Here is a 13,058-nt window from a genome sequence, read left to right on the forward strand (position 1 = left end):
GATTGAATCACGTCTCAGAAATTCACCCTCCAGTGTCACATTGTACCCGAGTTAATGCAAACCAGAACGCACAGTACACAAGCACGAGTACAGAGCTCTCAGTTTGTTCCCACAGCTCCTTCTGTGCCAGCTATTAAAAAAAGAACAACAACAACAACAAAAAAACTGAATAATCCAACACATTCTGTGTGTGTTTGCAGAACTTCATGTAGACGATTCCTTAAATCACTTACTTTGAAGGAAACGGAGACCTTAAGAAAGAAATACGCTCGCAATTCGCTTGGAGAGTCCTCGCCTCCCCTGCCTGGACGAAGAGGTGCTCCCCAGCTGGCTGCCCAGCCGCTGAGGAGGATGGCGGCCGGGGAAGCCGAGCCGACCCTGGAGGCTGCGGCGGCGCTGCTGGTACCCGCAGCAGGATGCCCCCACCGGCACGCGGCGGGGGCCTTGCTTGTCCGCCGCCAAGCAAGGCCAGAGCCAGGGTGGCCGAGGAGCTCAGGGAGCCTGAGCCGGCCGTCCCCCAGCCCCAGACCGAGCCCCGCAGGCTGCGTCCTTATTCAGCCGCTGGTTAGACTGGCTGGTTTTGGGGTTTTTTTTTTCATTTCACCCTGTTTTTACCCACGCTGCAGCGGCAGCAGCTCGCTCTGGGGGCCTGCGCGTGAGCTGCCCGCCCTGTCCAGGAGCCAAGGCGCCGAGACGCGCTCCCTGGGTGCCTCGCGGCTGCTGCCCACCCCGCCTGCCCGGGGCCTGGCAGGCCGCAGCACCCCTCTGCCGCCTCTCCCCGCGCCCGTGGGGCAGCGCCGCCGCCGCCGCCGCTGCGGCAAGAGCGGAGCCGCTCCGGGGAACCAAGGGAGAGAAAGTGTCGGCAGCAGCCGCGGGCGGCTGGGAAATGCGGCGGTTGCTGCGGTCGCTGGGGGCTGTGTTTCGGCAAGGCACGTCACGCCACAGGAGGCAGAGCTACGCGAGACCGCTCGGCCGCCGGCGCACCGAGCACGTTCGCTTTTCTTCTTCGGACCATGTCCTATTATCCCTTAATTTACATGTACTTTGCTTACACTGTCGCACAGGACATCGTGTGCTAAGCAAGCACGGCTGAGGACAGCCACCTCGAGGACGCGTCACTGGGTCTAAGAGCTGAGTTGGGAAAAAAAAACAAATTATTTTTAAAAAAAAAAAAAAAGGGCAGGCACAAGGCTTTTTAATTTTTACACAGCTTCCAGCCTTTTTCCTTCCACCTTACCACGGCGCCCTCCGGTCCCCCGTCACCGCTCGCTCGCTCGCTGTCCCCTTCCCTGGGGGAGCGCAGACACCTCGCCAGCCCCAGCAGCCCCAATCCGGGGATGGGGTGGGGGGGGTGGCGTCGCGTGATGGCGGCACGCGCGAGGGCCGGGCCGGGGGGCTTCGCCCGCGGGCAGGGAGGGAGCCCGGGGCGGGAGTGGGTGATGGTGGCTGAGAGGGGGGTGACGGGCTGCAGCCGCTGCTCCTTCGCTTGCCCTGGCTTTTGAGCCCCTTGGCGCCGCGCAGCGGGACGGGGAGGCTGCACCCTGCTTCTGCCTCCCGCGCACCCCCCGTGTCACCCCCCCCCCCAGACCCCGGCGCACTGACACACAGGCCCATTTGCCTCAGGCCTTTACTCGCCCCCCTCTCCCGGGGTTTCGGGCGGATGGGGGGGGTTTCCCCCGCGCGGGTCCCTAGTGCGTCTTGTCGTAGGTGCCGGCCCCCTTGTAGGCCCCCACGTAGCCGCTGGTGTCCACCTGGTCCTCGCGGCCCGCCAGGCCCTTGCCTTTGCCGCTCTCGTCGAAGCGCTCCTTGTGGCTGCCCGTGTACTTGCTGGTGTCCGTCAGCCGCTCCACCGCCCCGGCTTTGGTGGCTTTCTACAAGGCGGGGGGCTGAGCGACGGGGCCCCCCCCCGGGCTCACTGCTGCCTCGAGCGGGTCAGGCCTCAGCACGCGTGGCCCGGGGCGGGGGGGGGGGGTGTTACTCACCGTGACACCCACGTTGCCCGGCTCCTTGCCCTCGATGAGGCCGTACACGGCCTGCAGCGCTTCCTCGGGTGCCTTGCCCTTGAAGCGCTTGCCGCAGAGCTCCTTCATGGCCTCCTGGAACTGGGCGAAGGTGATGGTGCGGGCGCCCTTGCTCCTGCCCGGGTGGGGGGGGACAGGGCACGTCAGCGGGGAGCCGGATCCATCCCCCTGCCCCCGCCGGCCCCGCCGGCGGCGCCGTGCCCCCCGCCGCCTCCCCGGCTCACTTGACTTTGTTGAAGACGATGTCGACGTCGGTGCTGGTCACGGCTCGGCCGTCCATCACGCCGCACTCCTTGCACAGCTTGGAGAAGTTCTTGCCCGTCATGTCGCTGCCGCTGGCGGCCGTGTCGCCGTACATGGCAAACTTGCGGAAAGTGTCCTCCACCCCCGACATCTTGCTGCTGCTGCTGCCGCGGGCACCGACCGGCACCGTCGGGGCGTCTAAGCGGTGATTTCTGCTTGGCCTGTTGTCTGGAGGGAATTAAAAAACAATAATAATAAAGCCCCAATTTGTCCGCCCAGCCCTCAGAAAAGCACCTCGCAGGCCTCCTCACGGGTGGCCCCCGCGGCGGGGAGCTGCGCCATCACACCTGCACGACGCCCCGTCCGCCTTACCCTGCCCTCCCGGCACCCTCGCCCGCCCATTGTGTCCCGCCGGCGCCCGGCGCCCACCTCACAGCCCGCGCAAAACTCGCCGTAGCGATGGCCGCCCGCTCGCCCCCGGGGGGCCTCCTCAGCATAACGCGCCCAAAAACGTAACCCATCCCGGGACATATAAATAAATGAATTTTATATATATATGTAATTAATTATAAATAATTTTTTCCCCCCTTCCCTTATTGCAGACGCCTTGTTTCGGTGCTTTTTTTTTTTATTTACAGTATACACATTTTTTAATTAAATTTTAAATTAAATTAAATTTTTTAATTAATTTTGTAATTAAAAAAAAAAAAAAAAGGGAGGGAGCATACCTGGTTTTAGGCAAAGCCAATAGACCCAGGAAGAAGGCATGGCTCCGCTGGAGTGAACAGCCACACGCCCATGGATTTCAAGAAGGCCAGGATTTCACCTCCTTTTTGCCCCATAACTGGAAACCACTTCAAAGCAGCTCTGTGATGCCACCAGCCGACTTGTTTCCGCTCTTCACAGCCCCTGTGTGACAATGAATAAACCGAAGGGCGCTTGCCTGGCGGGTCTCGGGGCAACGCTCCCTGGCCACAAACACTGCAAAAACCATACCCAAAACCTGCTCGCACTGGACAAGTTTCCAAAACTGCTGAAATTGCCAAGTCCTGAGGATCTGGAGCCCCGAGCGGATGAACCTACCCAGCGCCCATCTCACCCCCGAGGGCCGAGCCCTCTCCGGCTGTGCACCTCACGGGCACAGCGAGCACAGCAGCGGTTCACCAAAGCTCGCCAAAGCAGAGGCCAGCTCTTATTTCCAGCTTTTTGTTCCACTGCTTGAGGGAAAACAATTTTAAAAAATCATACACACCTGTGTACACACGCATGCACGCGCGTGCGGTCGGGGATTCTTATTACCCAGTAAGTTGTGTTAACAAAAAGGCAAAGAGCCAGACTGCTGTTCTGCATGCCTGCCTGCCTCCTCTATACTCGCATTTCTGTAGCAGACCTCTGTTCCTTTTGTCATCTGCAGATTTCATTAATGGCAATTTTACGTTTATTTCCGGCTCGTCGATAAAAACATGACCAAGCATCGGGCCTAACACCGACAGCTGCAGATTCCCACTGCAGACACCTCAAAGGCCAAGTGCCTCCTGTGATCTGCCAGCTAGGCAGCGCTACATTCATTTAACCTGGAGGACAGGGCTTTCAAGAGCTCCATGTCCACAATGATAGCCCATAATTGACAGATCGCACCGCAAAGTTGTTTTACTATGTTCCGGGCATATTGCTCCAGTGAACTTAATACAGAGATTAATCTGAATCACTGCGCCTATGGTCTCCGCTCTGAAGTCTCACATGGCCACAAGTCAAATCCTTCCTGCTTTCAGTCGCAGGGCTTTCGACAAGGTCAGGCCAAAGGAGTGCAGAATTTGGTCCCAAGTAGCTAGTTAAGCATCTGAGGCTGCTGCCAGCCTCTTATGAGCTCAGCTTAAAATTACATTTAGTGAGGTTTGAAGCATCTTAGATAGACAGATGCTGAAGACGCTGAGGAGAATCACCAAAAAAAAAGAGAGAGACAGAGACAGAAGGAAAAGGCAGTGTCTTATTAAAAGAACATGAATAACACGTACAGAGATACCCTGTTCCCAAAATAGACCGATCATTTAAAAAAAAAAATCTAACATTATGAAGGGATATACTAAGTTAAATCTTCAGCTGTAGGGAGGTGATTTATTCTCTATCAGTAATTTACTTAGCTGCAAAACAGAGAGCAAAATTCAACGTTCTGTTCAAACACGTAATCCTGCAGGAAAGTTGGACGACAGCTTTGATACCATCTTCAGAGGATCAGCATTATTTATTTAAGGAAAAACAGCATTTTGCAGACAGTAAAAAAGGAAAAAAAAAGTTAGCGCATCGATAATACTGAAGTAAGCCACACTAGCTCTGTGGAAAAACAGAAATACAGGAGAAAAGATTAATGTCACAAACTCTTTTGTAGGCAAGAAGAATATTAACTTCTGCTGCCATGAATAAATGAATTCTAAATTATTCTTTGTCTGCTAAATTTTATGAACTATTACCATAATCACATAAAACTCTTTTTTTCCACATACAGCTATGTATAGCATAAGACTTCCCTTTCAGTGCCATGATCAGAGAAACTGTTTGAATGGAGACATTAAAGCAGTGAAATGCCAATTACTGTATGAAACACTCTACATGTGTCAAAACGAGCTGCTCAAATTACAGCGAGACCCAGCAAACCGCGGACGATGGAGGATGAAGGTAAATCAAAACTCAGATGTGGAGCTGCACCCATTCCATAAGCCCTTGCGTCTGATCCAGGCCACGAACTCCTGTAGCTGAATCGTCCCTTTCCTGGAGACGGTGGCTGTAGATGACGAACCAAGTTTTATTTAAAATGAGAATCAAGTATCACGGCGTAATATATAGTACAAGTTTGAAAGGCAGGGACTTTAGCTGCCTTGCTAAATAAATATAATGCCTGATGCAGATGTATGGGAAAAGAGGAGAGAACGGAGCAAAGTGTTAGTGCCTAGGCTTACATGGGAAGTTTTACAGAGAATCGGAAAGAAAAAGGATCTTATATGGAGAAATTTGCAAAACCACTTGTTAGCAATTAAAATAAAGCAAAAGAGACCGGACATGCAGCTGTTCTCTGTAAAAATCTTTTTACGTTACAGGATTTCTTTTCAATAACTGCAGTGCTTGTGCAGATTTTTTGTTTGTTTGTGTGTGTCACACACACACACACACACAAGGAAACCTTTTTTTTGGCTACACAGATCAAATTGTAGTTCAAGCAAAGGGCTGATGATTTCCTCTTTGCCTTGTGGTCAATCTGAATCTGCAAAGACTCCTGCAAGTCTGTTCAGGAAATAGGTGCTTTAATGGGACACACATAGGCTGGCCTTTCAGGTGTGAATTTGTCTGGAGGGGGAGGGGGGGGAGCATTCCCCAGGGTTTGCAGTGGGAAGCCGAGCTCTGTTTGAGTCAGGCTCTCCTCACGGCTGGCAAAGGTAATTTGTTTGAATACCCACAGTAAGCAGTTCTCATTTTTTCTAAGTGCCGCTATTAGTCCTTCTGGTAGTAACGCTATAGTCTGACAGCTCGTAGAGGCACTAAGCAAGCTCATGTTGAGGGCACTGTACAGACATGCGGTAAATAAAACCTGTGTCTCCATTGCCCTTCAGAGCTGTGTTTGTACAGTTCCTTATATTATACAAACTTTATCCTATAGCTATCTTCAGTGTCCTCCTCAAGAAGGATGTGGACTGAAAAAAAGTACATGAACAAGACAAACTGAAGGCCAGTTCTCTTAGCCAGTTCTCTTAGCAAGTTTCAGCCAGTGCTTTCTTCTGCCCTTGTGTGCCTGTTGGAGGACAGTGTTGGCTGGCACTGATTTTACCTGAGGAGCTGAAGAATTTTTGCTCCGGCACTAGGGCTTCAGCGCAGACCTACCTCCTGCATATTGGTCGTCACGTGACTTCTTCTGACCACATTTCTTTTCAGACAATAAAACCAGTATGAAGTCTTCTGATGATCTAGATGCGCCTTTATACTCTTGATCTCTGTGAAGTTTGTTGCTTCAGATTGAAAGGGTTTAAACCATATTAAATTATTTTCAGGAAAATCTGGGAACATTTATTTTTTCAAAATTGACACAATTTGTTTCAAGAATCATCTCGGTCACCAGCAAAAAAGTAGAAGGCCTTTTATAAACACCCACCACAGAGAGAAATCAAATGCTCCAGCCTAGTCAATGATGTGCTCTGATCAGAGTATGTGACATAATTATAGTGAGACTACAGCTGTGTTTTCAAGTTATTTCATGCATTTCCCTTGGCAGAATAACCATCCTTACTCAAAGTAATCCCTCTAGGATGAATACATGTTCCCTTTGGCCGGGAGTCAGTGTATTACATAAATCTTCAGGAGTTAATTTTTCATGCATATACATGACTATACTGACGATGTCAGTTTATTTTTTTATTTGGAATTTCTTCTACTTTATGTTACAGTTCAAATAATATTTATGCATCTGAGAAAAAGAAAGGGAAACGTTCTCTTAGTCTGCAGTGCTCATAACTCAGAGCTTCCAGCTGACAAACCCTTCCAAAGCAGAAGGGAAGGTCTAGGGAGCTTGCAGCACCCTGCTCTCCCACTGCAGTCACTGGCGTTTCATGGCACACGTGAGACTGGATCACGACCCGTAGTATCTCATGAACATGCTGGAGAACTAGGCAGGTGTGCCAACTCGCTGAAATTCTGCCGAGGCTTGGAGAAACGCTCTTAAATAAATGCTTTTACAATACTCTAGCTAACCCATTAGGAAATATGGTCTTTAATAATTGCCCTATTAAATGTGATCAGTATCACATTAAAAAGTGCCATTTTCATATATAACTATATACTGTTAGTCATATTCATCACCAATATAACATCCACTGATTCCACTGAAGCTATATTAGGAATTAATTTTGCCCCTGAAATCTGTCTTCTTATTCTAATTCAGCTGCCTCATATTAGCTCCTTCCACAGCCAAAAGTGCATTTACCTCCAACTTGATCTGATGCAATTAGCTAGGAAAAAGTTATCTTGTTTTGGCTTGTTTCAACAAGTTGAGTCATTTGCACACTGTTCCAACAGCGTCCTTCTGCGTGCAAAAGCCTCTTGGCAGCTCTTCAACCCTGATCTAGGAGAAGTCTATCTGAAAGGCTACTTGCTTTACGTATACTTACTGTACAAGCACAGATGTTCTTGCTATTTTTTTCAGAACACATCAAAGCATTCTGTAAGGGGAGAAGGTACAAGAAATATAAAGCTACAGCATTTTTAAGGCTAATATTCTTGCATGCAGAAAGCAAGTGTACTTATGTTTATTCTTTTTTTAAAAAAAAGGTGCCAGATCACGTTTTGAGATGATTGCCCTCTGTAGCCCTCTAATCCCGATGGAGGCTAGGGAGAACATTTATTTAGTATTATATATTGCTGCCATATAGCATAGCCAAATCCACGCCGCTTGGTGTCTCTGGTTTGTCGGAGCAGTGCTGCACTCCAATGGGGTTGCCATGCCTTTCTCGGCTGGAAGAGGACTTTCGAGGCAGACTGAGAAATGAGAGCACCTCTCTCTGTCCTTATTTATGGGCTACCATGTTATAAGCAAACGAAAGGACAGGTTTTCGCCATAACGTGAGATCGTGGAACTCACTGCCATGAATTGCTTCGTGCAGCAGAAATATAAAGAGGTTCAAAAAACAATCAGGCAAAGCCAGGGAGGAAAGGTCCATAAAAGGGTCATTAAAGAGAGAAAGAAGACCCCCCCTCTGGCATGGGAAGTCTCTAAGCCACAGATTGCTGGAAGCATGCAACAGAGACAGGACACATGAGGGAATGAACTTGTGCTCTGACCCTTTATGGTTGGTTTTGCACTGCCAGTCGATTTAGTTTCATGCTTCCCAGACCATGGAAGACATTAATCTATCATAAAGCTTTTTTTCCCCCATTCTCATTCTTCCACTTCCGCCCCAAAATGCTGTTCATTCATACAAAACGGGAAAATCTGCTCTGGTCTGATATTCTTCTAACATAAATAAATAAATAAATAAGCAAGCAGCTAGTGCACCACAAAATACTGCTTCTTTCAGGCTGAGAAGGTTTAAAGAGCCATGTGCTGCTGCAGATGGGAGCCAAAGCTGCTCACGCTGGTGTTTGGCCCTAGGAAAAAGACACCTTGCAACCGTACTGAAGGGGATTAGTGGAGCCCTGGACACCCAAGAGCAAGAGAGGGCAGCTGTGGCGAAGCAGAAGAGTCAGATGCTCCTTTTCCACTATTCTACAACTTGTAAAATAACTTGCATTTGACACAAGCAACAGTGACATTTTCCAGCCTGCGTCAGAAGAGCTGCCACCTGCTTGGCACGCTTTGCATTACTCAAGAGGTGCAAGTCGATGGAGACAGAGACTTGGGGCAGCGTATGTGACTGCAACGCACTTGAGCTTTCCAAAGAGGGTTTAATTTAATGTATTCTGGCCCCAGCAGAGGCAGCCCGGGCTTTGTCACAGGCAGCAGCCCAGGAGGAGCACTCGGGGCACCGGGCTGTGCTGATGGCATTTTCCTGACGATAACACCAGGTTATCGCTTCTCTGTGGTGTCTGGCCCAGTTCGCAGCCCCAGTTGACAGCAGATATCCCCTAACACCAGGATGAAGGACAAGGGGGGCAGAGCCAGTCTTCAGCCGGGTCTGACATCCATTGAACAAAACAGAAAGCCTCTTCTAGCTAAGAAGAAACTGTTTTTGAAAGCAGGATTCCTGTGGGATTTCACTAACTGATCCACAAAGGATTATTTGGCGAGGTTGGGCTGAGGAGGTGGGCCCAGCCAAGGAGGTGGGCTCCCCACCAGTGCATGATGCCCAGTGTGAAACAGTTTCCTTTACTCCTTTTTTCCTGGGCCAGACTCTCAGCAGGTGTAAATCAGCATAAAGGCGTTGCGGTCAGCATGTCTCTGCCAATTGACCCTCGCTGAGAATTTGGCCATAGGTCCTTGTTTTCCTGAAGATATAGCAGCAGTCCTGAAATGTGTCCGAAGCCTGACTCCTTGCTGCGCGCTCTCTCCTGTCTCTCCTGGCAACAAACCTATGCGAAAGCAGTCAGTTGGGAATATGTGGTCCAGTTTTTTAGAAGCCTAACATTGAAAAGGGAAGGGAAATCACTCCCATCTTTTCCCTTTCTCCCTCTTGCACGGAGGCATTTCGCTGCCCCGTGGGGAGCGCGGGTTTGCTGGGCCCGAGCCACAGCCCAGGCTGGATATTTCCACCAGCCCAGCGAAGGGGAACAGGCCCATCGCTGTCAGGTCAGAACAAGCACACAATATTTTACGCAACTATTTTTGTGGTGGGATCGAATGGCCTGGTATCTGGGACATCTGCCGGAAGCAAGACGCCCTTTGTGGGAGTCTACACAACTCAGCTGGCCTCGCTCTGCCGGTTGCTGAAGCCACAGCCTGGGACTGCTTTGCAGGTCTGGTTAAGGACAGAAAAAACAAAACCCAGCTTGCTTCATACTGTTATCAATCAAGCTCTGTGTTACCATCTTAGGTGCAAAACCAAAGAACCTGCGGCGTCCCCCCGCACTCCTCCCCGCTTCCCCAAATCTTATTTTTGAGCCAGGAGCCGGAGTGAACTCATGGGCTGCGGTGGGACCTCACCACCTGCCACCTCTAATTATAGGGGAATCTTGGTCTTTATTAGCAGAGAAACACCCCCCCGTGCACACACGTTCACACTCGCTCCGCACAAAGGCGACCGTTCAACTGCCAATTTCAGGCGCTGGTTCTTTCAGGAGATAAATATAAACTTTCACGGCCCTGAAGTCTCCTTTTAATTTCTTTTTTTTTCCCACTTTAACCTTTGTATTTCTTTTTCTATAGCTGATTCTTTATGCCAATTCTGTGATATGAAATCCAACATTTGGGGCTGTCTGCTGCCTCAAACCCAGACATCCCTACCCTTAACCCGTCTCCATTAGTATCAATAGGTGCTCCAGGCACAAATGTAGGGCAAGCAATTAGCAGAACTCACCCTTCACCCCTTTGCTGAGTGAAGGAAAGCCTTGCCATGGTTTCACCCCTCCTCTGCTTGCAGCAAAGAAAGACACTTGTCACATTTGCCTGTGGTGAGATAAAACGCCTAAGTAATGTTGTTTGAGGCTACGAGAAAGTAGTATGAGGCCCAGATTTACATGCAGTCCTGAGGCCTTCGTGCTTTATCTGTAGCAAATACTTAAAACAACATCAGAGGACTATCTGAGTAAGAGCTACAGTACCTACCTCCAGCCTGTAAGGACGCTTACCTTTGTGTATATTCCTATATATGTGTGCACATAAACGTAAAAGAGAGAATAAAACTCAAGTTTTACTCTGAAGCTTTGCAAACTTCTTCAAGAAAAAGCATTCTAAAATCACCACTCCAAAGAGTTTTGTTGGCAAATGTTTCTCATTTTTTTTATCACCATAGGGGATCGCAGTGGTCCATTTGGCTTTAAAAATCTGCAGAAGGTTGGCTTTAAGCAAAGCATTTGAAGGATAGAATGAGTTGTGGTTTACTAACTTTGAAAAGAAACACTAGTCCTTCTTTTTCCTTGCTCATCTGCCGAGGGAGGATTAGCAGACACTGCACGTCAGCCATGCCTAGGAATGGAGAAGACCACCCAGACAGTACTTATTAATACCCGCCCCGTGATCCAGCACACATACTTAGTGGCGCAGGACATGGCTCAGTGCTCCCAGTGGCCTCCGAGAACCTTCCTCTCAACGCACCACATCTTTCTTTGGCAGGAAGGTAGCTTGGGGTTGGTTTGGTCTTTGCTGAGCTCCAAATCCAAAATTGCATTCTACACTTCCATCTACGGTCTACTGAAATGCCGTTTTACAAGGCCCTCTGCTATTTCCGATGTTTAACATCTAGAATGCAATCAAAAATCAAAGTAAATGAAAAACAGCTTAGTGCACTCAAATAGCTAACAATTATATGCAAGTCCTCCATAATATGCAGCTGAGAAAATAGGAGAGGGCAGGCAGAAGCATCAAGGAACCATAAATCACGGGGGATGGGAGGAGGTAGAAATCTGGAAGAGATAACCAGAGGGTATGTAGTCCTTTTTTTAGGGCAAAAATCACCATCAATGTCATTCCCAGCAAATGTTTGTCTTGTCTTAGAATCGGTAAGACAAACATCTAACATCTAGAAATGGGGTTTCCTCAGTCCCCCCAGGCAATCTGTCCCAGAGCTTTGCTCTCTCTGCTTTAAAGAGGTTTTCTTAATGCCTAACCTAAATGTTTCTTCCTATACCTTGAGCCTGTTCCTTCATCTCATATCCACCAGGGATATGAAAATAAATAGGAATCATATTAGAGAAATTATACTGTACCTTGAAGAAGTGATGGCAAATGTTTTTCCTTTACAAGATGATACTAAGTCATTTTGGCTTGCAACTACAGATTTTTTTTTTCCTTTGGTTTTGTTTTTAGAGCCAAATTCATTCCCATGTGCCCACTGTTGGTGAAATCATCTGCTACAAACCAGAAGAACATCAGTAACAGTAAATCCCTGCAAAGATGTGGAGATGGACAAAAATACTGAAGTCTTCCCAGAAGCCACTTACTAGTGGACACAGACATGTTACATCTTGGAGCCAGCAAGATCTGGAGATCTGCTGGGGTCTGCAGGCCTGACACCTAGAAAGTATGACCGGAAGTGATATCAGCAAATACAGCTTTGAAGCACCTATGCAGAGGTGCTGCCCAGTGCAGAGGAGGTTTTACAGTCCACTGTCTCTTACCTGTAAGAATTTATGCTGAAGGTTTTCGAAGCGTTCTGGTTTGGCCAGACAGCTCCTCTCAGCCAGTAGGGGTTTTACCACTGTTCTAATTTGAGAGCGTTTGATAACGCATAAGCAATAGGGTCTTTCCACGTGCAGGCCTCTCTGTGATATTTCATTGCAAGGCAGAAGGCAATTCCTATGCAGCATACAGTTTGCAGAAGTAACACTTTTGAGATTGGTACTGTATTCCCATGGGAGGACTTAGTCAGCTTTGATGGCCATGTTCAGCTTGTCCCAGATTACCCACACAAACACAACATTTGCAGAAGCCAAAGGGCAGATCCCTGATGGGAATGAACTGTCATTGCTTCACTGACTTTTGCTGGGTAGCAGTGATTTCCATAAATTAAGGATCTGGTCCCCAAGTATATACATGCCTTTCCGTCTGTGTTTGCAGAAATACTCTTCACTGGCTAAACATTAGAGGGAAAATGAAACCTCTATACGCAGGCTGGTCTCAGCTCCTTTTGGATGCTTTCATGAGCATATTATGGTTGTGAGACCAGCCCTTCAGTTCAGCATGATTACAAACACTTCAGGGCTTGCTAGTAGTGTGCGGAACTGTTAACATTTTTAGAAACTGAATGAAAAAAAAATAGTTTCATAATCGGGTCCGTCCTGGACTAAAAAAACATATTTAAGATGGCATTACTGCCATTTAAGTGGAACAATTATTACAAGTAAATGTTCAGCGTGACATAAACAAATTTTGCCCTGGAAATAAGATTTGATAGCATAGCAGCCAGCACCTTTTTAAACTTTTAACACTTAATGTTACAAAGATACCAAACTTTTTTGCTTACAAAGACCAGTAATACTGCGTACAAAAAGATCTGGCACTTGCCTGTTATCGGGGTTCTAGTCCCAAGGTTTAAACTGTGGCATCAAAAGCCTGCCAGTGGTTCCCTGGTATCACTATGGGGAAGAAAAAAAAAGCCATACCCCGGAATAAACTGATTACAATCGCTTAAACAAAAAACAGTAAGGCAAGGTGTCTTAAGC

At 48.3% G+C, this 13,058-nt stretch overlaps 1 protein-coding gene across 3 annotated transcripts in view; it reads right to left on the reverse strand.

Moving 5' to 3' along the window:
• Positions 1 to 270: 270 nt before the first annotated feature.
• Positions 271 to 13,058, reverse strand: part of LOC138064478 (tubulin polymerization-promoting protein family member 2-like) — a 109,162-nt gene continuing 96,374 nt past the window's right edge. Inside the window, exons 6-11 of one of the 3 annotated variants that reach the window (XM_068927304.1) lie at positions 7,415 to 7,465; positions 6,135 to 6,259; positions 2,993 to 3,173; positions 2,246 to 2,492; positions 1,983 to 2,136; positions 271 to 1,871 (exon numbers count right to left, since the gene is read on the reverse strand). In XM_068927304.1, the coding sequence (XP_068783405.1) occupies positions 1,689 to 1,871; positions 1,983 to 2,136; positions 2,246 to 2,492; positions 2,993 to 3,032 (624 nt within the window). In that variant the 5' untranslated portion in view covers positions 3,033 to 3,173; positions 6,135 to 6,259; positions 7,415 to 7,465 and the 3' untranslated portion in view covers positions 271 to 1,688. Of the gene's footprint in view, positions 1,872 to 1,982; positions 2,137 to 2,245; positions 2,493 to 2,992; positions 3,174 to 6,134; positions 6,750 to 7,414; positions 7,466 to 13,058 lie in introns of those variants that run through there. The other 2 variants (XM_068927305.1, XM_068927306.1) reach the window with 2 other exon arrangements.

The sequence above is a fragment of the Struthio camelus genome, chromosome Z, assembly GCF_040807025.1.
Source record: "Struthio camelus isolate bStrCam1 chromosome Z, bStrCam1.hap1, whole genome shotgun sequence".
NCBI classification, from domain to species: domain Eukaryota; kingdom Metazoa; phylum Chordata; class Aves; order Struthioniformes; family Struthionidae; genus Struthio; species Struthio camelus.